Below are 24,140 nucleotides of genomic sequence, written 5' to 3'. Positions count from 1 at the left end.
AATAAAAATGTAAGTTCAGTTCAGTTCAGTTCAGTTGCTCAGTCGTGTTGCTCTTTGCGACCCCATGAACTGCAGCACGCCAGGCCTCCCTGTCCATCACCAACTCCTGGAGTTCACTCAGACTCACGTCCATCGAGTCAGTGATGCCATTCAGCCATCTCATCCTCTGTCGTTCCCTTCTCCTGCCCCCAAATCCGTCCCAGCATCAGAGTCTTTTCCAATGAGTCAACTCTTCGCATGAGGTGGCCAAAGTACTAGAGTTAAGTAATGCATTTAAAAACCATGCCTGGAATCTAACCATGTTATCAAATTGTAACATATCCACCTAGAAATGGAATTATTTTCAAATGATTTTACGTATCTGCAAAGAACTACTAAAAAAATTCTAAGTTTAGAGATTTATTGTTTGTATTAACTGTTGGCTCTCTGTATCACAGGCTCAGGATCCACAGATTCTACCAACCACACGTCAAAAATATTCAGAAAAAATTTCCACTAAGTTTCAAAAAGCAGAACATGAATTTCTCATGCTAACAACTATTTACAGAGCATTTATATTGTATTAGGAATTATAAGTATCCCAGGGATTATTTAAAATACACAAGAGGATGTGTAGGTTTGTGGAATATGCTGTTAATAATCCTAAACCTACATATAAGTGACTGTGGCATATTCAGATTTTGGTAACGGAGAAGGTCCCAGAACCAATCCCCCATGGGTACACAAGGATGACTCTACTATTATTTTGAGATTATATTCTTTATATTGCAAGAGAAAGAAAATAAGTAATTTATGGTATTCATTAGGAATCATGAATTGGTCTTCCCTGATAGCTCAGTTGGTAAAGAATCTGCCTGCAATGCAGGAGACCCCAGTTTGATTCCTGGGTCAGGAAGATCTGCTGGAGAGGGATAGATTACCCACTCCAGTATTCTTGGGCTTCCCTTGTGGCTCAGCTGGTAAAGAATCTGCCTGCAATGCGGGAGACGTTCGATCCTTGGGTTGGGACGACCCCCTGGGGAAGGGAAAGGCTGCCCACTCCATTATTCTGGCCTGGAGAATTCCATGGACTGTATAGTCCATGGGTTCCCAAAGAGTCGGACATGACTGAGTGGCTTTCACTTCACTTAAGAATCACGATTTGCAGTATGAAAGAGATACGAAACAAGTTAATATTGAAACTGAAGTACAAATATCATTGATATACCTGTGATTTTTAAAAAAATACATACAATTTGGAAATAGTTAAGAAAACATTCTAGACAGTAGTTACTAAGTAAATCACTATCACTATCCTATCAATATATGAATTATATCTGCTAATATTACAAAATCAGGTATTCCATTAGATTTACTAGTAAAGAAAGCTCCCCAGACTATTAAAATTGCCAGAAACATTTACACAAATCATTTTTTCATGTTCTAAAACCTGTTATAAGCTAGAATCTTAGAACTGCAACTGCTAACAAATTATAAAAGGAAAGGTTGAGGAAAATAGTATATATTCATGTTCCTGATGGACATTAGATGGTAAACATACTAATACTCAAACTGTTCAGAAAAGCTGAAGGGGAGGGATGCTAGTAGGTCAGCTCTAGCTTCCTAAAACCCCTGCTCTGGACAGAACAGCTCTCTATTTATCCATTTTATATTCTAGGTTTCCTCTATAAACTTTCCTTTCAATAACGAATTCTGTAACAACAACAAAAAAAACGTTTTCAACTTTAAAGGACATTGTGGTGGGCAGCCTTTAAGATGGTCCACAATGATCCCACCTCCTGGTATACATGCCCTTCTGTAATCTCCTCCCGAGTATGGGGTGAATTTAGTGACCCACTTCTAGGGAACAGAATTTAGCAGAAGTAATGGAAAGTGTTAGTTGCTCAGTCATGTCCCACTCTGCGACCCCATGGACGGTAGCCCACCAGGCTCCTCTGTTCATGGAATTCTCCAGGGAGGAATACTGGAGTGTGTAGCCATTTCTTTCTCCAGGGGTTCTTCTCAACTCAGGGCTTGAACCCAGGTCTCCTGCATTGCAGCAGATTCTTTACCATCTGAGCCACCAGGGAAGCTGCCAAAGTAATGGATGTCACTCCCAAAATTAGATTATAAAAGGACAGTGGCTCTTGTTTTCATGACTCTCACCAGATATGGTGCTTTGGGGTAAGTAAGCTGTCATGTTGTGACAGCCAGAGTTCCGACAGAGGCCTGCTAACAGCTGTGTGAGTAACCTGGGAGCAGGTATTCTAAGGCCACTGAAAACCATGAGAGCTTGGACATGGATCCCTCCATAGTTGGGCCTGAGAGATCCTGAGCCAGAACCACCTGCTAAACTGAAAGGATGGGGGAGAGGGAGGGAGTATAATAAATGCTGATTGTTTTCTACCACTAAATTTTGGGGTAGTTTGTTATACAGCAATAGGTAACTAATATGGAAAGCGTTACAAAGTAATTAGTATTAAGCTAAAAGTTGCAAAGTGAGTATCAATTTGGTGCCTAAAAAGGAACTCACAGGAAAACATGAGTCCCAATTGGTGGAGGCCCAATTCTGAATTTTTGGGTTTTAGGTTCAAAAATTCAACCTAGGGCTAAAGCAGATAAGACCCAACTCAATTATACCTACAAACCTCCTCAAACTGCGAACAAATCAGACGTCATCTTCCAGGTCTGTTTCCTGCCCCACATCAACCCTCTGGACAGAGCCAAAGCACTACAAAGACCTGCACAGTGCACACAGTCTAGGTGTGCGGCCCTGAAAACTGGCTGCTGTTATCTACAAGCTACGTTTTTTAATTTTTAAGTTTAAGATGTGGTTAACTTAATATAAAGAAGCCTACATCACTACAACTCCAGAATAAAGCACCATTCTAGCAAGTGCCAAATAACATCTCTCACTTCCTACCGCCCCCTGTACTATGCTAAACATGACCAATTACCCCGTGTCATAATGCTATATGGTTTTGCGTTTTATATCATTTTATGTTCTAGTCATTCTTCCTAAGGACACCTTAATCACATTAATTGATCTTCAACAATATTTTGATCTTTCTAATTTGACAAATACCCTAGTCCTTTAACTAAGCAACACATTTTAAAAACTCTATCTTAAAATGAGGTACTTCTGTAGAAAGTTAATATGTTGTTGTTCAATCATTAAGTCATGTCTGATGCTTTGCAACCCATGAACTGCAGCATGCCAGGCCCTTCTGTCCTCCACTATCTCCTGGGAATTTGCTCAAATTCCTGTCCATTGAGTAAGTGATGCTGTCTAACCATTTCATCCTCTGCTGCCCCTTTCTCCTTTTGCCTTCAATCTTTCCCAGCATTGGGGTCTTTTAATATCCTCTATTCTTGGGGCTTCCCTGGTAGCTCAGTTGGTAAAGAATCTGCCTGCAATGCAGGAGACCCCAATTCGATTCCTGAGTCAGGAAGATCCACTGGAGAAGGGATAGACTACCCACTCCAGTATTCTTGGGCTTTCCTTGTGGCTCAGCTGGTAAAGAATCTGCCTGCAACGCAGGAGTCCCCCGTTCAATCCCTGGGTTGGGAAGATGCCTGAGTTGGGAAGATCCCCTGAAGAAGGGAAGGGCTGCCCACTTCAGTAGTGTCGCCTGGAGAATTCCACGGACTCTATAGTCTATGGGGTCCCAAAGAATTGGACTGAGCAACTTTCACCCGCTCACTCACTCACTCCTCTATCCTTAATAGTTTCTAGTTCAAGGAAATATTTTCCTGATCCTAGTTCAAAGTATCAGGAGCATTAGTCCTTTATATGCTAATTATAGTCAGTATCCAAGTTAAATACACAAAAATAACAAACAGCTAACTATTTTGAATGTCAACATGATAAAGAAGTCTAACTTCTACTCTGCAACTTCACCTTTTTTCTCACCTTTTCTGACTATAATATTAAAATTAATCTGAGGAGATTCTAAGCCCTGTATTCATTTTCAGTTCAATTTTTAATAACCATCTCTAAAATATAAGTGCATATTTTCAGTGTAAAATTGATTTTATAAAACAATGGCAAACTTTTCTAACAATAAATCTCAAATAGTCTGAGGTCAACAGTAACAGTTTGCAACCTACTGACTATATTCTAAATATTGTTAATTCAGCACTGATAAAATCTGAATCATAGTGTAATGAACATACATTCTCAAAAGAGATACCCCACAAATGGGCTTATTAGAGCTTATCTATATCTAGCTATATATCTGTTTGTTTATATCTAGCTAGCATACATCTGCTTGTTGTTTAGTCCCTAAGTCATGTCTGACCCTTTTTTGACCCAACAGACTGTAGCCCTCCAGGCTCCTCTGTCTATGTGATTTCCCATGCAAGAATACTGGAGTGGGTTGCTGTTTCCTTCTCTAGGGCTTAAAAGGTCACAAAATTATTTTGCCTAAAAAAAAATCTGAATCATGGATCACATCAAAGTCAACATACCCCACAATGGCTATCACTTTAGAGACCAAACTGTAGAACTGTATGAAAAGTATTGTGATTTGCTTACTAAGCTAATCTAAAACTATTATTCTTTCCTTCTAAAAACAGAAGATAAGGACTTCTTCAAACTATACAAGCTCCCCCACAATTAACAATGCAATTTTCCAAAACAGTGTTCCAAGTTAATATACTTACCACTTAAAATATTTTTGATACTAACCTGGACCCAATTTTCAAATTAATTCTATTCATTTCTATAGCTACAATCAGGAGTCACCTGTAAACGTAGAGGCTTAGTTACAGATTTAACTAGATAATTAGAGCATTATTCCTTGAAAGAGTAACATAATTTTACTCGTCTCCTGATCTACCATCATTCAGTTCAGTTCAGTCGCTCAGTCATGTCTGACTCTTTGCGACCTCATGAACCGCAGCATGCCAGGCCTCCCTGTCCATCACCAACTCCCAGAGTCCACCCAAACCCATGTCCATCAAGTCGATGATGCCATCCAACCATCTCATCCTCTGTCGTCCCCTTCTCCTCCTGCCCTCAATCTTTCCCAGCATCAGGGTCTTTTCTTTTCCAATAAGTCAGCTCTCCACATCAGGTGGCCAAAGTACTGGAGTTTCAGCCTCAACAGCAGTCCTTCCAAAAAGCACCCAGGACTGATCTCCTTTAGAATGGACTGGTTGGATCTCCTTGCAGTCCAAGGGACTCTCAAGAGTCTTCTCCAACACCACAGTTCAAAAGCGTCAATTCTTCAGTGCTCAGCTTTCTTTATAGTCCAACTCTCACATCCATAACCTCCTTTATGTGATCTATAGATTTAATTCAGAATTGTTGAAACTATCATGGAAAGCTTAGCCCAAGAACTATGCAGGATTATATTATTGTTACAATTTGAAATATAAATGTTAATGCAACACTTGTTAAAAATAAACACTACACAGAATGCAAAGGAAAAATTAAGATTCTGACAAAAGTAAAAGCCCTCTGCCATGGCCAACCACATCCTCTCCTTTTGAAAACATTCTTTTCCTTCTATTCCTATAACATTACTCTCTCCTGGGCTTTTTATACCCTAGTTAATTTTTCTTTCTCCTCCATTTCTTTCTTCTTCTTTATATGGTGCTTTTCTTCTACCTTAAGGAAGTGATGATGTTTCTCAGTTTCTGTCCTGGGTTCTCTTTTCTCATGCTGCTGCTGCTGCTAAGTCACTTCAGTCATGTCCGACTCTGTGCAACCCCAGGCTCCGCCGTCCCTGGGATTCTCCAGGCAAGAACACTGGCGTGGGTTGCCATTTCCTTCTCCAATGCAGGAAAGTGAAAAGTGAAAGTGAAGTCGCTCAGTCATGTCCGACTCTTCGCGGCCCCGTGGACTGCAGCCTACCAGGCTCCTCCGTCCATGGGATTTTCCAGGCAAGAGTACTGGAGTGGGGTACCACTGCCTTCTCCGTTTCTCATGCTATTCAATCTATTCTCTCCTTGATCTGTCTCACTCTCATGGCCTCAATTGGTCATATGTGCTGATGACTACTGAACATACATTTAAAGCTCTGATTTCCTTCCTAAGCTTAAGCACCACATATCCAACTGCCTCATATATCTACCCTCTCATATTTCTCTCAGATGCTTGAAATTCAACAAATCTAAAAGTGACCCATTTGTTGCTATTCAGTTGCCAAGTCACATCTGACTCCTCACCCCATGAACTGTAGTATGCCAGGATTCCTTGTCCTTCACTATCTCCCAGAGTTTGCTCAAATGCATGTTCATTGAGTCAGTGATGCTATATGGGTCTCCACCTCTGCTGCCCCCTTCTCCTTTTGCCTTCAATCTTTCCCAGCATCAGGGCCTTTTCCAATAAGTCAGCTCTTCGCCTCAGGTGGCCAAAGCACTGGAGCTTCAGCATCAGCATCAGTCCTTCCAATGAATATTACCTTCCCCAAAACCTGTCCTTTCTTCTGTTCCCTTTCAGTGAAAAGTATCTCCATTGACCTAGCTGTATAACTAAGCCAGAATCCGGGGATTTATCCTCAATTTCTCTCTAAATACTCTCTAAATTTTCCTCTCTAAAACCCAACTTCCTATCTTCCACAACCATATTCAACCATCCATCAAGGCCTATATATTTTCTCCTAAACATATCTAGAATCCATTCACTTCTCTCTCCTATTGGCATTAACTTTGTTTAGGCCGCTACTGTCTCTTGCCTAGCATACTGCAATGAATTCCACCAAATGGTTTCTCTACCTCTAGTTAAGATTCAACAAACAGTAAGCATGATTTAAGCAGAATAAAATGCTGCCTGCTCTCGTTTCTACTATGCATTATTTTGATGGCAAAAGAAAACATTTTAAACTCCTGCAAAAGTTGAGTATGAAGATAATTTAGGTTAACACAAGTTCTGTTATGAAGTAAATACTCTACCCAACTCAAAAGTTCAAAAAATGAAATGAAATGATGTAAGTGTTCCTTAAAAACAAGTGGCAAACAGTTTAAAGGAACAATAGAACCAGATAAATGATAAAGAGCCTTTGCAATTCAGTTAAGCATTGTCAGTACCTATGGGCTTCCCTGATGGCTCAGCTGGTAAACAATCTGTCTGCAATGCAGGAGACCTGGGTTCGATCCCTGGGTTGGGAAGATCCCCTGGAGAAGGGAAAGGCTACCCACTCCAGTATTCTGGCCTGGAAAATTCCATGGATTGTGTAGTTCATGGGGTCGCAAAAAGCTGGACATGGCTAAGCGACTTTCGCTTTCATGCAAGACACAATGATAGACATTGGGATCCTTTATTAATGTCATTTACAATTATTATCATTGTTATTAACTAAAAATTATGTTAAGTTTCTTATATCAATTATCAAATTTAATCATCAACACAGAGTCCTATGGTTATATGACCATAAATGGCATGTTAGGGATTTAAACTAAAATGTGATTCCAGTATCAGTGGCACTATTCTCAAGGAAATACAGTTCAGGGAAGCAAAATAAAATATTTTCAGTACACTGTAAATACGATCATCACATTTTGCACAGAACACTTTAAGACTAATTGAAAGGGTATTCATTCTAGCCTAATAAAGAAATGCTTCTTGAGAGAGATGATGCTTTGAGCAGTCATAAAGAATAAGAAAGAAACTGTCACGAATAGGAGAGTATGAAGCAGAGGAAATAATATAATAAACAAGAAGACACAGTGGCCTAAAAAAGACCATGACCAAGCTGTCTGTCAATCCAACCTTGAAAACAGACTTGTTGCTGTTGTGCAGTCACTAAGTCATGTTGGACTCCTTGCAACCCCATGGACTGAAGCACATCAGGCGCCCCTGTCCTCCACTATCTCCTGGAGTTTGCTCAAATACATGAAAATACACTTACTCTTAGTTTAAAAAAAGGCTGTTTTTAACTATTCAATTAAGTCTATATAAACTGCTTACCACTATTATACTATCAAAGTACTTCCTAGAGGTTAAAACTTTTACTGGTGAGGTCCAAATGTTTCTATGACAGTCCACATCAGCTTCACACACACATATACACATGCACACACACACACACAAGGAAGAGAAGAAAGAGGGAGAGATGGAAGGAGGTAAGAGGAGAAAACATCCCTGAGGCAATCTGATGAAATATTATTTTTCAGTAGAAGACACTTACCCTTATGTTCTGGTTTTGTCACTCACCCCACTGGAACCCACACATTTGACAATAGGGAATGTCATACCCCTAAATACAAATCTACTATGATATCACCACTCAGGTATTTGACTGTTTCAACTAATATTTTCTGAGGACTTATTGTATGCCAGGCACTGTGCCAAGTACTTTACAAAAATTATCTCATTTAATCCTTACAACCACCCTTGGTTGTTATTATCATCTCCGTTTACAAATGAAAAAACAGGTTCATAGTAACTTTCCTAAGTTCACATAGTCACTAAGTGGAGACTAATATGTAAGTCCAAGAAGATGAGTTACAGAATCAAAACTCTTCACCACTATACTACATAATTACAAGCAACTCATAAATATCAACATTCTTTTCTTTGTTTTGCTTTTTGTTATCATAATGAGTGTACATAAAAATTAAAAACAAATACACATTTGAAAAAATAAAACTAAATATATTTTCCTGCACTAAAAAGAAGTATAATGAAACTCTACACAAGTGGAAGATGGCAAGATTACAATTAAAATGCACACTACCAAGGAACCAAAAAAGTGCTGTGTGAACCAGAGACATGAAGGTTACAAAAAACTAGCATACTGAGCAAATCTGATAACCACGTTCATATAGATGAGGAAATAGTCTTACTAAGTTTTATCATAAAGTACAACTTGATGACATTACGAACTTAACATATTTTTCACCTGTAAGTTGTACTGCTTATTATGTATCTAATCAATGATTATAGAGCTCTGGGCCTTACCAGCCTTGGTCTTAAAAAACAAAAAGCAAAAATGTCTTTAAAAAAATAAAAAGAGCAAAAAATAAAGTCTAAGATGGGTGAACAAAAAGGAAAGGAACAGGGAAGGAGGGAGAAAGAAAAAGGCTTTTCAAAGGGAAAAGCTTCAAATTCCCCCACCACTGTACAAAAGTCAGTATTAGCTCTTCCCTTTGAAATGTGAGCCTAAGAAGTCTAGGCACAATTAACCCAGCCTGTGCTGAACAGAATTTGAGTGGTAGAATGGATAGAACAGGACAATGATCTTCAAAAAGTTTTGACAGCACCACACGTTTAGGAAATAAAAATTAAGAGAAATCCTAGTAAGTAAAATGTGTAAGTCAAGGCTATGGTCTTCCCAGTGGTCACGTATGGTTGTGAGAGCTGAACTGTAAAGAAGGGAGAAAGCCGAAGAATTGATGCCTTCAAACTGTGGTACTGGAGAATATTCCTCAAAGTCCCTTGGACAGCAAGATCAAGTAAATCTTAAGGGAAATGAACCCTGAATACTCATTGGAAGGACTGATGCTGAAGTTGAAGCTTCAGTATTTTGGTCATCTGATGCGAACAGCTGACTCGTTGGACAAGTCCCCGATGCTGGGAAAGATTGAAGGCAGGAGAACAGGATGACAGAGGATGAGATGGCTGGATGGCATCACTGATGCAATGGACATGAACTTGGGTAAACTTCGGGAATGGTGAGGATCAGAAAGGCTTGGCGTGCTGCAATGCATGGGGTCACAAAGAGTCACACACGAATGGGCAACTGAACAACAAAATGTCTAAGAGCACAGATGATCTGGCTGCAGTAGAGTAGGGGGAACACAAAGCCCCACGTGTTTGCTCTATTGGCAGCCACTGAGACAACTTCAAGAGATCTCAGGGTTCCAAACAGCACAATTCAAAACCTCTGCACCCTTCTAAAGGAAAAAACAGCTCTCTCTACGCCAAGAAACATGTTACTTGATTCTAAGCGGTAAACCTGTCTCCTCCTTACTTCTTATTTCCTGCAACTTGCAGGAAGGAGGCTTCCCAGAGCTAGCCCTGAACAAGCAGTACAGCTGAAAGAATGGATGGCTGTGCATTCAATGCTGTACTAACATCTCTCTGGCTGGAGAGATGTCATAATGGGTGCACATTCCTATTTTCCTCCTTATACTTTAGTATCTTCAATAAATATGTAGTGCTTTTATTACCAAAAAGAGTTACTGTCTTAAAGAAAAAAAATAATTCTATCCCCCATGCTCAGGTTATTTACATTCATAGTTGAAAGTATTATTTTATTTAGATTTACCTAAAACAGGAAAGTTCTAATAAAGGAATAACTGCTGGTGGAGTATCAACATAAAGGAATCAGAACATTTCAGAAAGTAGGCTATAAATTATTTTCAAGCAGATACTGGGCCTTGGGTAGACAAAAAGTAAATAAAGAACAAGGATGGAAAAAGATGAAAAGCGACTAAAACAACTCTGCCTACTCTGAAAATACACATAAGAGGTCTACTTCCTGAGCAAGTATTTCTCTGGCATAGAATATTACCTACTTGCTGCTGTTGTAGGTTTATCATCATTAGTATATCCTATAAAGGATGATATTGTATAAAAAAGCTGTGATCAGACTATAAAATATGCAAAGATGAAGTGACTCTCAACTCATGCCTAAAAATTATCAGAGAACTGTACAAATTTTTTTATCATACACACACATTCATATTTGTTATTAGTTATACTATTAGAGATTCTTAGTATTTGTATCACAAATAAAAGAAGGAAATAATATTTACTGGGATTTTTCTCCTAAGAAATACTATGGTATCAAAGAAGTCAGAATATATAGCACAATAACCATTACCATAAAAGACATCAAAATGAAGTTTAACATTTTAACTTCAAAAATATTACCTAAAATAAGGAAAACAACAGTCATTTTGTTCTTCATTCAGTATAATGCTAGCCCAAATTTTAACATAAGTTCATGTATTAGTTATAAGTAGTAGGTTTAATGTTAGAAGTTTTCAAGGTGTACAACACTAGCTACAGGCATAGGAAATTCACCAGAAGAAATCCTTAAGAAACTACTTGCTAGCAAATTTAAATTAGAGAAGGAAATGGCAACCCACTCCAGTGTTCTTGCCTGGAGAATCCCAGGGACGGGGGAGCCTGGTGGGCTGCCATCTGTGGGGTTGCACAGAGTCGGACACGACTGAAGTGACTCAGCAGCAGCAAATTTAAAGCTACCACAGCAAGGTAATAAAAAAGACTTAAAGAAATCCAAACATTTGAACCTGGCATTAACCAGCTACTGACCTTGAACAGGTCACAATCTTTCCAGGCCTGTTTTCTTACTTGTCAAGAAACTAAGCTAGAGCCATGAGTTCCAACACATAGAAAAGACCTCACCCAGCATATTGCTATGTGTTATCTGGCAGTTCTCTAAGACTTCAGTGCAACAAGAATCCTCTAAACTGAGCTGAAAACGTCAAACAAAAGGATCTGGAAACAATAACGGCCTTGACAATTTCAGAAGTTTTAATACCAACATCTCCACCCCATACACCTCAAAACTTCCCTCTGGAGACCACCTTCTCTCTCTACCATGAGGTGCCCGTGCGCTCAGTCGTGCCCAACTCTTTGTGTCCTCGTGGACTGTAGCCCACCAGGCCCCTCTGTCCATGAGACTTTCCAGGCAAGAATACTGAAGTGGGTTGCCATTTCCTCCTCCAAGGGACAGCTCCGACGCACGGATCAAACCCAGTCTCCTGCATCTCCTGGATTACAGATGGACTCTTTACTGCTGAGCCATCTGGGAAGCCCTCTACCATTAAGGTTTCAAGAAATAAAAAACAGCCTCTCTCAGGAAATGACTAAACACTATGGCAGCTCTTAAAAGTCTCAGTAATTCTGTAAATTGCCATAATAAACAATATTAAGGAATGAAATCTCTACTGAATCTTTTAAAACTGATCAATCATAGATCACATATCATGTAACAAAAGGTAGAGACTTTAGCAGGAATAAAAGCCGATAAACAAAACACAGCTAAGTGTTCAGTAAATATTTGTTAAATGAATAATTTATTTTCAAAGTCACAATTACATAATATTTTACAACTTATTAAAATCACTATTTAAGGAAAATGTGTCTTTTAAAAAAAGGAAACATCTCAGGTTTCACTGAATGAAAACTTGATACCCCAAAGAATGCCAATCTTGTACCAAAGTATGTGGGCCAGATATCTAACCTCGAAGGAAAGAGGAACAGCAATGAAATCTTTCACCCAAATAAAATAGTTTCATAAACCTCTTTATCAGAGACAGAAGGGTGAGTCAAACAAACCTGTGTTTCTTTGGTTTATTTAGAATTAAAAAAAAAAAAAAACTATGCTTCTAGCAATAAAACTATGATTAGATGACCATCTCCCTCTCCTGAATGCAGGGTGGCTTGATGAGCAAATGGAAGAATAAACAAAAGCATTCTGAACACAGTAAAGCACTATATGAATTATAAATAATTTAATGATATTGCTTTTATTGAATCCCTACCCACAGAAACAACCTATAATAACTAAGAATTAATTTGGTAGCAATAAGTTATAAATATTTTTTAAAAATATTTAGTGAGTACTTACTTGTACCAGCCACAATGGTAAAGGCTTTACAGAAATTAACTCATTTAATTTTCTCAATACTTTTAAAGGAAAAACAAACTAGAAAAACAAAACCTGAGTGGCATAATGAAGATCACTGCCAATATAACCAGTAAGACAGCTGAGAAAAAAATGGCTCCTGGGATAAGTACAAAATATACATAAACCTCATTCAATCCATCCTATGTAAATTTGTCATAGTCTTGATAGTAATCATCTTAGTCTTCTGAAATCTTCAATTACATAGGAAACATCCTCCTGTTGTTCATCGTTTAGTCACTAAGTCATGCCTGACTCTTTGTGACCCCATGGACTGCAGCACACGAGGTTTCCTTGTCCTTCACCATCTCCTGGAGTTTACTCAAATTCATGTCCATTGAGTCAGTGATGCCATCCAGCCATCTCATCCTCTGTCAACCCCTTCTCCTCCTCCTTAAACATCTTGTTAAAACCAGCAATCCCTTTTAAAAACATACATATTTATACATATATGCATATATACATATATATATATATACCCACATACATATATACACACATATAAAGAGAAAGAGGGTTTTACCCAACAATGAAGTGGCAGCTTCATTTGGCTGAAATTTCTTAGGAGAAAGGTAATCAATCAAACTGGAAATTGGCCACAATGTTAAAGCACACTTTGTACCAAAAGCACTTTACTACTGGCCACTACAGTAACTGTTTTTATACTCAACTTGAATATAAAAACTATAGGTCCAAAAACTAGACAATATTGTAAAATTTTAAATTCCTTCTTTTGTTTACTCATTAGCAAATACTATCAATCTTCTTTGCTAGATTTCAAACTCTTAGAAGCTGGAACTGGTGTCTACAATTCTACAGGCCTAATTCCGTGGACGGAGGAGCCTGGTGGGCTACAGTCCATGGGGTCGCTAGAGTCGGACACCATTGAGCAACTTCACTTGCACTTTTCACTTTCATGCCCTGGAGAAGGAAATGGCAACCCACTCCAGTATTCTTGCCTGGAGAATCCCAGGGACAGGAGCCTGGTGGGCTGTTGTCTATGGGGTCGCACAGAGTCGGACAGGACTGATGTAGCAGTAGCAGCAGCAACATAATTTCTGGCATATGGTACATGTCCAATGACAACATGTTGCCCAACAAACAAGAAGAAGATGTTTGCTATGCAATTGAAGATTTCAGAATCTAGATTCTGTTCACTTCTGATCATTTATTTCCAATAATTCATACATGTATACAGAAGGTTTCTTTTCCAAGTATTGACTTAAACTGTATCAGAATTCCACCTTTTTCAAATACTCAGCTTCATGAGAAAGACAAAACCAATTCTGGGTTTATGAGGAAATGCTCAAGTTAGAGATCACAATGAGAGGTATGAACAAAGACACAAAGGCAGGCAAGCTTTGGATGGACTTAGGAGAACGGCACAGAGACTATGCATGTGAGCTGGATCTTGAAGCAGCAGTTAACAATGCAGGCAAAATAACCAATTCTAGAAAGATATCAATGACTAGTTCTTTTAGCTTGACTCACAAAAATTAGAAATAGTAAAGAAGCACAAGATGAGGGAAATTTCTTTTTTCTTTTTAATGTCTGCCTAATCTCTATCAGGAAAGGAGAAGTGGGAGAAGATGAGATGGTTAGATAGCATCACTGACTCAATGGACGTGAATTTGAGCAAACTCCAGGAGACAGAGGAGGACAGAGGAACCTGGTGTGCTAGTCCGTGGAGTAGCAAGAGTTGGACATGATTTAGTCGCTGAAAAACAGCTAATTTCTACAGTTACACAGGTGTCTGCTAATTTGTACAACTGATTTATCTTTAAAAGTAACGTGTTGATAGATAAAACAATGCTACCTCAATCATAAGGTAAAAATTAGTGCCATTTTAATTATAATTAAATTTAATTCATTCCATTGGTTAATTTTAAAGTCAGTACAGTTCAAACAATTGCAAAAATCTGAATTCTAAATTATTTTTCAATTAAACAATCTCAAATATTACAAATTTATGTCCAGTATATTTTAGTTTCTGATAGGCTCTTGACATCAACTATTTTAACTTTGAATATTCAATGGAGAACTTACAATTTAATCGAGTAATAAAAAATACTTGACAATATGTTGTACTCTTTTATGATTTCAGTATAGTCAGGAAGTACTTCTATACTATGCAAACTTCAGTAATGTAAATAACAAGACCTAACAAAAGGGTGTGAGATAATAAACATAGAATTTTCCAAAGTTAAACCTTAAAAATGTTAAGGTATTCATGTACAATATCATCCTTGAAATAATGTTAAAACATGAAACATGTTATATGTCAATACAAAAAATGATACAGCCAAAAATGTACTAAAACTGAGATAAAAGTTGTTTTTTCTCTTGTACACATACATGCTTTTAAGAATGTGTATAAGAAATAAAATATGGTAATAGAAATAAGACATGTGCTAAGCTCTTTGTTTTTATCTGATCTTTGAAATAAACAAATATTGTATTATAAAAATACTATTTCCATGTTTTAAAAAAGTACTCAGAATTACTCATCTCAGTTACTAATCCAACTGTAAAAATAGTGCTTTTACTATTTGGCAAAATTGCAAAAAAATTTTTAAATGCACGAAGGATTAGTATATACTTAACAAATTAAGACAAAATAATCCAATCATATTTTTACAAAGACAATCTCTAAAGTTATTGGAAAAGCAATGCCAGGTGGCAAATAGTAACAAATTTAAAAGAACATTAACAGACAAGGTTTAAATGCCTAAAATGTTCCAAGTACTAGCTTCAGAGATAGCAAAGTAAAGATAGTCCTTGTTGGGGAGAGCAAACACCTACACAGTACTGTGTTCTGCTGCGGAAGTAACTATACACACATACACATAAAAAGATACACTGAATCAATATGATAGTGGGAGTGGGTGCAGGGAGGGCTGCAATCCCACAGGACTTCTTTTTAGAAGCACCATCTGATAGGAATACTTGAGTGCTGATGCAGCACAGGCCTGGCTGGGATACATAGCAAGAACTGAAACTAGCAAAGCAATCTAGACATAGGTTGTCATGGCCTTGAATACAATGCTCAAGAGCTCAACCTTTATTCAGCAGTCACTAGAAAGATCTCAATTTTTTTTTTTTAATACAGAGCAATCAAAATAATCCCACAGGTGTCAAAAAAGTGCTGAAGGTAGTAACATTAGCAGTGTTCTGGAGAAGAAATCCATTTGTCCAATAACTCATGAGAGAAATGATAACTGGCTTCTTAACTCTAACAACAAAAACTGTAAAAAGGACAGATTTGAGAAAAAGCCAAAAGAAGACCGGACATGAGGGAGGATGATGAATTGAAATCAAAGTTGAGACAATGAAATTCCATAAAGTTTATGTCCCATACAAAATAAGGAATAGAGAGAAGTCAATTTGGGGTAAGCAGAAGTTAATTTCAAAATGTATTAGGAAAACTAAGAAAAAGGAGTGTTAGAGATGTCAAGGAAGGGGAACTTAAATTTTTAGGAAAGGCTGCCAACATCAAATACTGCTGAGGTGTCATGAAAAAGACTTGAGAATTAGGCTTCTGAGTTTAACACTAGGTCACTAGGGGTCACTAGGTTATATCTGAGAGCTGTCACTTAACTAAGGACAAAAGAAAAGGAAAGAATGCTTAATGAAGGACATCTACCGCATACAGAAACCCAAGGTAGTAAAACTCTACGCCAGCAGTGCATAAATATTTTGGTCCCAGGATCTCATTATACTCTCAAAAGCTAAAAGAGCTTTTGTTTATCTAGCTCTTATCTAAACCAAGAAATAAATTACTACACTGAAAATAAAAACAGAAAAATTTATATATTACTTCATTTTAAAATATTTTAATATATTTTTATGAAAAAAAAACTATATTTTCCAAAACAAATATAACTTTGTGTACTTGTGTATTTTTAATGTACTCAACTATTCAGCTTAACATAAGACATCTGGATTGTCATAATGCCTCTTGCATTCAATTTTGTGCAATGTGTTTTTTTAAGAATATGAAGAAAATCTTGACTCCCACAAATTTGTAGTTGAGAAAGGGAGGCATATTTTAATAGCCTTTTCAGATAATTGTGGATATTCTTCCATACGTACATAAAAACACAAAAAGGAGTTGTTTCTCAAAGGTTAGTTGCATATGAAATCTGGAACCACATCAGGGAAGTTTTCACAGGGTTCCCTTAAAATCCACTGGTTCTTTTATACTTTGAATGGATTATCTATGTATGGTTTTATAACATAATACACTGGTAATTGGGAAATACTGGTTTAGTGAGTTATACAAATCTTCCAAATGATAACAAACTTTATGATAAAGTATCAGAAATTATATTTGTTGATATAACCATCCAATCTCATCTTTAAAGTACTAGGAAGCTCTTAAACTCAATATAGAGGTTACAAGTTTTCAAAAATTTTCACTTGAAAGCTCAGTTTTCTTCATTGGCAACAAATACCATCAATTGTTTTCCTTGAAGTGACAGACTATGTTCATTTTTGAGAAAATATCTAATGAGTATCCAAGTCTGAATAACCACAGTTTGCTAGGTATTCTCTCAAATAAAAACAATATTCTATCAAAAAAGCTAGTTCTGCTCAAAACTCAAACAACTACAAAAATGCTTTCCCGTGAATCAACCACATGATTTTGGTATGCAGCAGGAATGCCTTACTTGTACTTCCCAGTTCATCAGACAGAATATTTTAAAAGACACGAGACTTTCTAAAATTAATCATTTTCATTGCTTCATGAAGGATATTCTAAAGTGAAACTAGCATGATTTTTACAACATGTGCATGGTGGTGAAATTACGATGAATACAGCAATGTGGTGCCACTGAAGAGCTAGCAGGTTTGGGTTTTTTTTTATAATTTTATTTATTTATTCTTGGCTGTGCTGGGTCTTCACTGCTGTACAGGCTTTTCTCTAGTTGTGGCAAGCAGGGGCCTCTCACGGTGGTGGCGCCTCTTGTGGTGGCTCCTGGGCTCTAAAGAGCTCTAGTACTCAGTAGTTGTGGCATATGGGTTTAGTTGTTCCGAGACACGTGGAATCTTCCCAAATCAGTGACTGAACCCGCGTCTCCTGAACTGGCAGGCAGATTCTTAATCACCGAGCCACCAGCAAAGCCCCAAGCCAACAACGTTACCCAGCATTAACTCTGTACCACCACCTCAAGTGTCAACACAGTGAAAAAGGCAAGTAACATCTTAGAATGATTATGAAAATTGTTTGGAGTTTACAGACTCCCTAAGAAGTCTTTAGGGACTCTTGGTTCACACTTTGAAAACCATTACTATCCAAACACTAATCACTTTTTTAAATTTCTCTGTAAACAAAGAACCGTGTGGCTACTCTAACCCAAGATGTAGAGAAAATAAGCCAACCTCTTAGAATCAGAAGTCTATGAACAATATAACTGTGTGGTGGGAAAGGTTCCTCAGGTAAGGGAGGCTCACAACTCTGCATTTCTGAAAAACACACTGCCTGAGATGGTCCTCAGTGTTTTTCTCCACATTCTCACACAAGAGTCTAGATGAAATCTGTGCCAAGCCTCAAATTAGAAGACAGAAAGCAAGCATGACAACAATGACACTGAAAAGATTTTTATCAGATGATAACTGGTTTAAGGTTTCTTCAAAAAAATGTGAATTTTATCATTTACTTCCATTTTATAGAAACTAAATCACTCTTTTTACCAACAGTCAAATCCTAACCATAATGCTGTATTTAATTATAAACACTGTTTTTTTAAATAAGAAAATTTCACCTCTTCTGCTTACACATTAAGAATTACTAATACGACCTCATGTATAGAATTGGGTACAATTCAAAGTGTTTCTGAACTGACAGCAAATCATAAAGTTTTATAGAAGAAACAAGTATCTATTTTGTTCACCACTGTAAGTCTAGTACCTAGCTCAACCCCAGGACAAAATAAGATGTTCAGTAAACATTGCTGAATGTTGAAGTGGTTAAAAATAAGAATTCATGGTTAAACTCCTAGTATAACACCTAGTGCTCTTGCTAATACATGAAACCTTTCTCATCATTCTTGTAACATCTCTGAGAAACCCAAAGGAACTAATACAATTTACCCTCAGAAAATACAACACTACCTATTATACTCGAAATTACATTTGAAAGCCTGCTCTGGGCTAGGTGTTTTTAAGTATTCATTTAGATCACAGTTCAAAACCAAATAGCTCTATCAACTTTCATTTTCAAATATCTACAATCTGAATTAAGCATTAATTTCCATTCCTATATGAAGTGACAATAAGATACCACTCTAACTCAACATATTGATTGTACTACCTCACACACGCTATGCTACTTCTTTTTCTCTGATAATTCAGAATTGTTCTTGATTTTTTAAAGTTTCTTAGACTTATATCTGAGACACTATTGCCTTAAAAGAATGAAATATAAAGATAAAGGAAAATGTGTAGCACTTTTAATAGTAATTGTCACTGTAACTTCTTCGATTTTTCCTGTCAGACTGACATTTGTCATTGATTTTCTTACAAAAGCACAATGTATAAAACTTTCAGTACTGGAACTATCTAGTTATTTAGAGTTTAGATTTTTTTTTAAAAATTAATCAAATTTAAACTAACTAAGGCCAGCAAGTACAAAATTGCAATTCAATTGGGGAAATGGCATACATTTAAAGAAGCTAACAATTTAGGAATTGAAGTTACTTCAAATCACATTTCATCTTAAAACTCTGCTATGAATATAACCCCATTTTATTTCATACAGCTACTCTGCAAAAAAACATGACTTACCAGGGATATTGTCAAAGGAAAAGATCTTCTGTTGCAATATAAAAGGATTTGAACTAGATATCCTTTAAACAAAAAAGACTTGCCAGAAAGACTTTAAAGGGAGACCACAGACTCCATCTTCTCTGGAGGTTTAAAAAGAAAAGTTTTTCAAATGTCTGGGATTGGCTTAGACATGGCCTCACATTTGGCAACTAAGACAGAATCAGTTCAAAGATCAGTCTGACCCAAGGGACTGAAGTCCCGTCTGTCAGTCTCACAAACAAGTCATTAGGAAACTGCCTCCTTCTGCTTTGCAGCTATCCAGTCCCTGCCTTGGTAATCGCCAACCTCATTCTTGAAATTACCCTAACTGCTAATTAACATGTCAGTCGTAGAGAATTATTTCTTCCAACTACTGAAACTTCTGCTCCTGAGTATTATATAGTCCTTTAATTCTGTATTTCTAACACCACCAGAGAGGCAAATATTTTGTGGTGCAATCAATATCTGCCCTATTAACAATGCCCTGTTCCATTGTTCTCTCCAAACATGGATTCCACTCTGCATTTCAGAAACAGTGGGAGAAAAGTAACAAATAACAGAGAAATTAGAGCTCTTAGGTTTAACTTAGGGCCAAAATCAAAAGAGAAGAGACAAATTCAGAGAGAGGAAGGAAGAAGCTGAGAGGGTCGTAGTGTAGAACACTTACTTTTAGGAACAGAGTGTCCCTTAGACTTCTGGTGAGTTGCCCAGAGCCTCTTCAGTTTCAATCCAAATGACAATGCTTCTCTGAGTCCTTCTCAAGAAATGTTTCCACCACTAAAAATTGGATCTATAAGAGCTCAGATGTACTGGTAAAAAATGTCAGGGGCCCCCAACGTGGGCCTCAAACCTCTTTTAAACTAGGCCCACTTCTCTGTCCCGGGCCAACTCCCCTGTGCACTATATTCCTTCTTCTTCCAGGTGCCAGGTATTCGGCCTGTTTCTTCTCTTCTGAGCTGCCACCACCTACTCTATTTCTCAGGGTTCCTCTAACCCCAAGACTGGCTGTGGAGTAGGACACCAGCTTCCCCCCTTCCTTGCTGTCCCTGCAAATAAACATATAGGCTCTTCTAGTTTCAGTATTTTTCTAATGGCTACAAGAACATAGAAAGGGAACAACAAAAAGCAACAATACTGTACCAGAGTTTAAGATTATAACTGTCTCCACATTAAAGTTCCTGCCTTTTCTTAACATTGCTTATTGAGCATTTAAAACAGTACAAAGTACTGCATAGATAAACAAATACAATCTAAACCAAATCAAACCTTATATAAACTAAAAGGTATAAAGATACTTTGCTTTTCAAAATACTTAAATCACGGGTCCAAAAATAGCTACCACATTCATTTCAGCAAATGGTGCTTTTTCCTTTTTCGTATGTTGTTACATTCCCTTGAATTTAGTAGTTGTTCGAAAGTTTGCTTTTTAAAAGATATCAGAAAAATATTTAACAATTTATTGAATTTAATGAGACTATACAAACAGTATATTATGGTTTACAAAAAGACAAGTATGTCAAAAGCAGCTAGCTTCAATAAGCAAATCTTAAAATTTAAAGTTTTTATAACCATTTATGTCTTTACATTTAAAATTTAATTAGAATCAAGATATCTCGTTTTTAGAATCATAACTTCTACTGAATATATTCCCCCAAGGTTAATATCATATAGCCCTTTTCAAAAGCAACAGTATATTGCATTCGTATACTCATGATAATTCACTTTCCAAGAAACTTTAATCAAAAATATATGCCCTCTAAATATCAGGCCACAAATCACAGCAACCAAGTGCTGGCAGTTCAAGAACGTCACTGACTTTGAATCTCCTGAATGATCGTCTTTATCCACTTAATACACCTAAGTGGTTTTTTAAAAGACTGTTATCATGCTGTAAGCTGACAATGAAATAAAGACTGAAAATAGGCAGAGATCATTTTATCTCATTTGTATAGTAAAATAAATTGCCATTTAATCAAACTAAAGATATTCAGATACTTTCAGGAAAAATGTGTCCCTGTGACTTGGGCTCACCTCCAACTATTTATAAAACATTAAAGAACTGAGATTTAAAACACTACACAAATCCCTGATTTGACCTTTCCAGAGTCTATATTTAAAAAGGAAGCTTAATCTATTGTGTATTCTCTAATCAGATACTTTTTTTGAGGAACGAAATTAAATTACATCGTTTGCTCCTAAAGAGGTTTTCATGATTTTTCTGATTCCTACACACTATCACAACAATGCAGCCAACGTTATTTCATCCAGAGAATGTGGTGCGGATGGGGGGGTGGGGGTGGCATTACATCCAGCGACACAAATTAATCGCGGCAGAGCTAATGCCTCCCTTAAATAATTTAGTCTCTCTTGGCAGCAAAAAACATCACAGCCTCTTCAATTACCCTCACCGCAAAGCATTGCTCGGGTCGTGATCAATCTGACCCAGTTCCTATCGCGGCCACCACCTCAGTCTCGCCTCGGCCCGCCGGGTCTGCCAATATCCTGGGAGGGGGCGGCGGCCGCAGGGGCGTCCTCGGCGCCGGGACCCCGGGGGCTGGCGGCGCGCGGGGCAGGCCCGGGACTCACCGGGTGGAGGTGCCCTTCCGCACATCGCACATCATGCACTTGAAGGCCTCGGCGCTGTTCCGGAAGGTGCAGACGCTACAGTCCCAGTAACCCTCATCCGAGGACGGCTTCGGCTGCCGCTTCGGCCTGCAGGACATAACCCGGACACGACGCGGCGCGGGGTCACCAGCGGGCCGCGCCCGGGCCCCGCAGCCGCCCCCGCCCCGCCCCCAGCCCCAGTGCCGCGACCCCCGCCCCGCCGGTCCCCGGCGCGCCAGGCTCTCGCTCGGAGGGGGAGGGGAGTCAGGAAGGCGGGGGCGCGAGCACGGCCGCAGCAGTAGCCGCCGCCGCTGGACACCCGGGGCCGCCGCTGGACACCCAGGGCTGCCGCTGGACACCCGGGGCCGCCGCCATCGCGGCTCCATTGTGGGGCGGCCGGCGCCGGCCCTTCACGCGGCAGCGCTCGCACAGCGGCGGCACCGCCCCCGTTCTCGTCCCGCTGCCCCGGCGGCGAGCGAGGCGGCCGCCCGAAGCCCGGCGCAAGGGCCCCGCCGCCTGCACAGTCCGGGCCCCGGGGCCCGGGCGCTGTTACCTGGTGGGGCTCTTCTTGTCTCCCATGACTTGGCTACAAACGCACGCCGAGAGTCGCCGCCGCAGCCGCTCTGTTTGTCAATAAGGAGGATAATAAGCCGGGCGGAAGCGGGCGGGGGAAGAGGGAGGGAGGGGGTGGGGAAGGCCGCACCGCCGAGCTCCGGAGCCGCCGCCGGATCCCACGCAGCCTCCAGCTGTCGGGGAAACTCCTGCCTGGGCCACGTGACCCGCGCCAGCCAACCAGCGGCCGCGCCGGAGACTTCAAACGCGGCCAGCGCGGCCCAGCACTCGCGGGGAGTTCGCTGGCGGCGGCGTAGGGGTGGCCGCCGCAGCGTCCAACGCCGTCGCCACCTCTCTGCCCCGAGCCGCCTGCTTCCCTTGGGCGTCCCCCGAGCCGCTCTGTCGGGGTTATCTTGTGCCATCCCGCCGGAAGCCTGGGCCGAGGTGGGCCGGCGTTCGGAGGTCATCTCAGCTCCGGACCAGAGAGCGCGGCCGCGGTCTCCAGGTAGAACCGCTTTCCGGGCCTGGCGCGTCTCGGCGCGTCTGCCCAGCCCGAAGGATCCCCGGGGACAGGCGGGAGCCAGTGAGCGCCATTGCTAGGTGCTTTGAGCCACTTGGTTTTGTGCACACGAATGCTCTACCAAGTAAGGATTGTTGCCCTTACTCCGGAGGAGAAGAAACTGAGGCTCAGGAGAGGTTAGGTGATTTCCTCTATATTACATAATTAGAAAAGGATAAAGCTAGGACTCTAACCCTGGTTTAATTGCAGATGCGCTCTTCTCGACTCCGAGGCCTCTACAGTAACTGCTTCAAAAAAAAAAACAATGAAGAAAACACTCATAAGACCTTTTTTCTTCTTTTTAAATAATGAGCTTGATATGCCCTGAACGTTGTTAAGGAAAGAACACTTTCAGAGGGTGGGATGAATGGAGAGAGTAGCATGGAAACATACGCACTAACATCTGTAAAATAGAGACCCAGTGGGAATTTGCTGTATGACTCAGGGAACTCAAACCAGGGGTCTGTGACAACCCAGGAGGGTGGCGTGGGTGGAGTGGAAGGAGAGAGGGAGGCTCAAGAAGGAGGGGACATATGTATACCTGTGGCTGATCCATGTTGATGTATGGCAGAAACCAACACAATATTGTAACTATCCTTCAATTAATAATAAATCAAAAAAAAAAAAAAAAAAAAAGAACACTGTCCTCCCAGGTCTGATTTTACTTCAACGTACTGGATGCCCTCCTGGACTCTGGCAGTTGCCATCCAACTAGTCTCTGAGCTTCAGCCCCACCTCCTCAATCTATTCAGTAATTCACAACCAGTTTAAAAATAAAATTTTGGTAACATTGTGTCACCTCGCTGACCAAGAACTTTGCTTAGGCTCTCAGACTTGGCCTAATTAAAAAAAAACAAACACTCTTTAGCACTATGTGCAGGCACTTTGTAAATCTCTTTACACAAATTCGTGTTTTAAAGGTCTGGAAATTTACACATTTGTGACTATGCAAATGTTCTCATCAACTAGCCTAACTACATTTGAAAGACAAGGAATTTAGGGACCAGGTTAAATGTTTTCTTTAATGAACT

At 39.4% G+C, this 24,140-nt stretch overlaps 1 protein-coding gene across 5 annotated transcripts in view; it reads right to left on the bottom strand.

The window, feature by feature from the left end:
• Nucleotides 1–22,749, bottom strand: part of YAF2 (YY1 associated factor 2) — an 80,332-nt gene extending 57,583 nt beyond the window's left edge. For 3 of the 5 annotated variants that reach the window (XR_003034592.2, XR_009494414.1, XR_003034593.2), the window contains exons 1-3: nucleotides 22,552–22,749; nucleotides 21,981–22,106; nucleotides 20,062–20,440 (exon numbers count right to left, since the gene is read on the bottom strand). Coding sequence is in view for 2 of the 5 variants with exons in the window: in XM_024991944.2 (XP_024847712.1) it covers nucleotides 21,981–22,106; nucleotides 22,552–22,577 (152 nt within the window). In the remaining 3 variants the exon portion in view is untranslated. The remainder of the gene's footprint in view (nucleotides 1–20,061; nucleotides 20,441–21,980; nucleotides 22,107–22,551) is intronic. The other 2 variants (XM_024991944.2, NM_001076079.1) reach the window with 2 other exon arrangements.
• Nucleotides 22,750–24,140: the final 1,391 nt, after the last annotated feature.

Source organism: Bos taurus, chromosome 5, assembly GCF_002263795.3.
Source record: "Bos taurus isolate L1 Dominette 01449 registration number 42190680 breed Hereford chromosome 5, ARS-UCD2.0, whole genome shotgun sequence".
Classification (NCBI taxonomy): Eukaryota; Metazoa; Chordata; class Mammalia; order Artiodactyla; family Bovidae; genus Bos; species Bos taurus.
Note: the sequence above shows the minus strand (reverse complement) of the source record. Positions and strands in the feature narration are given on the sequence as shown.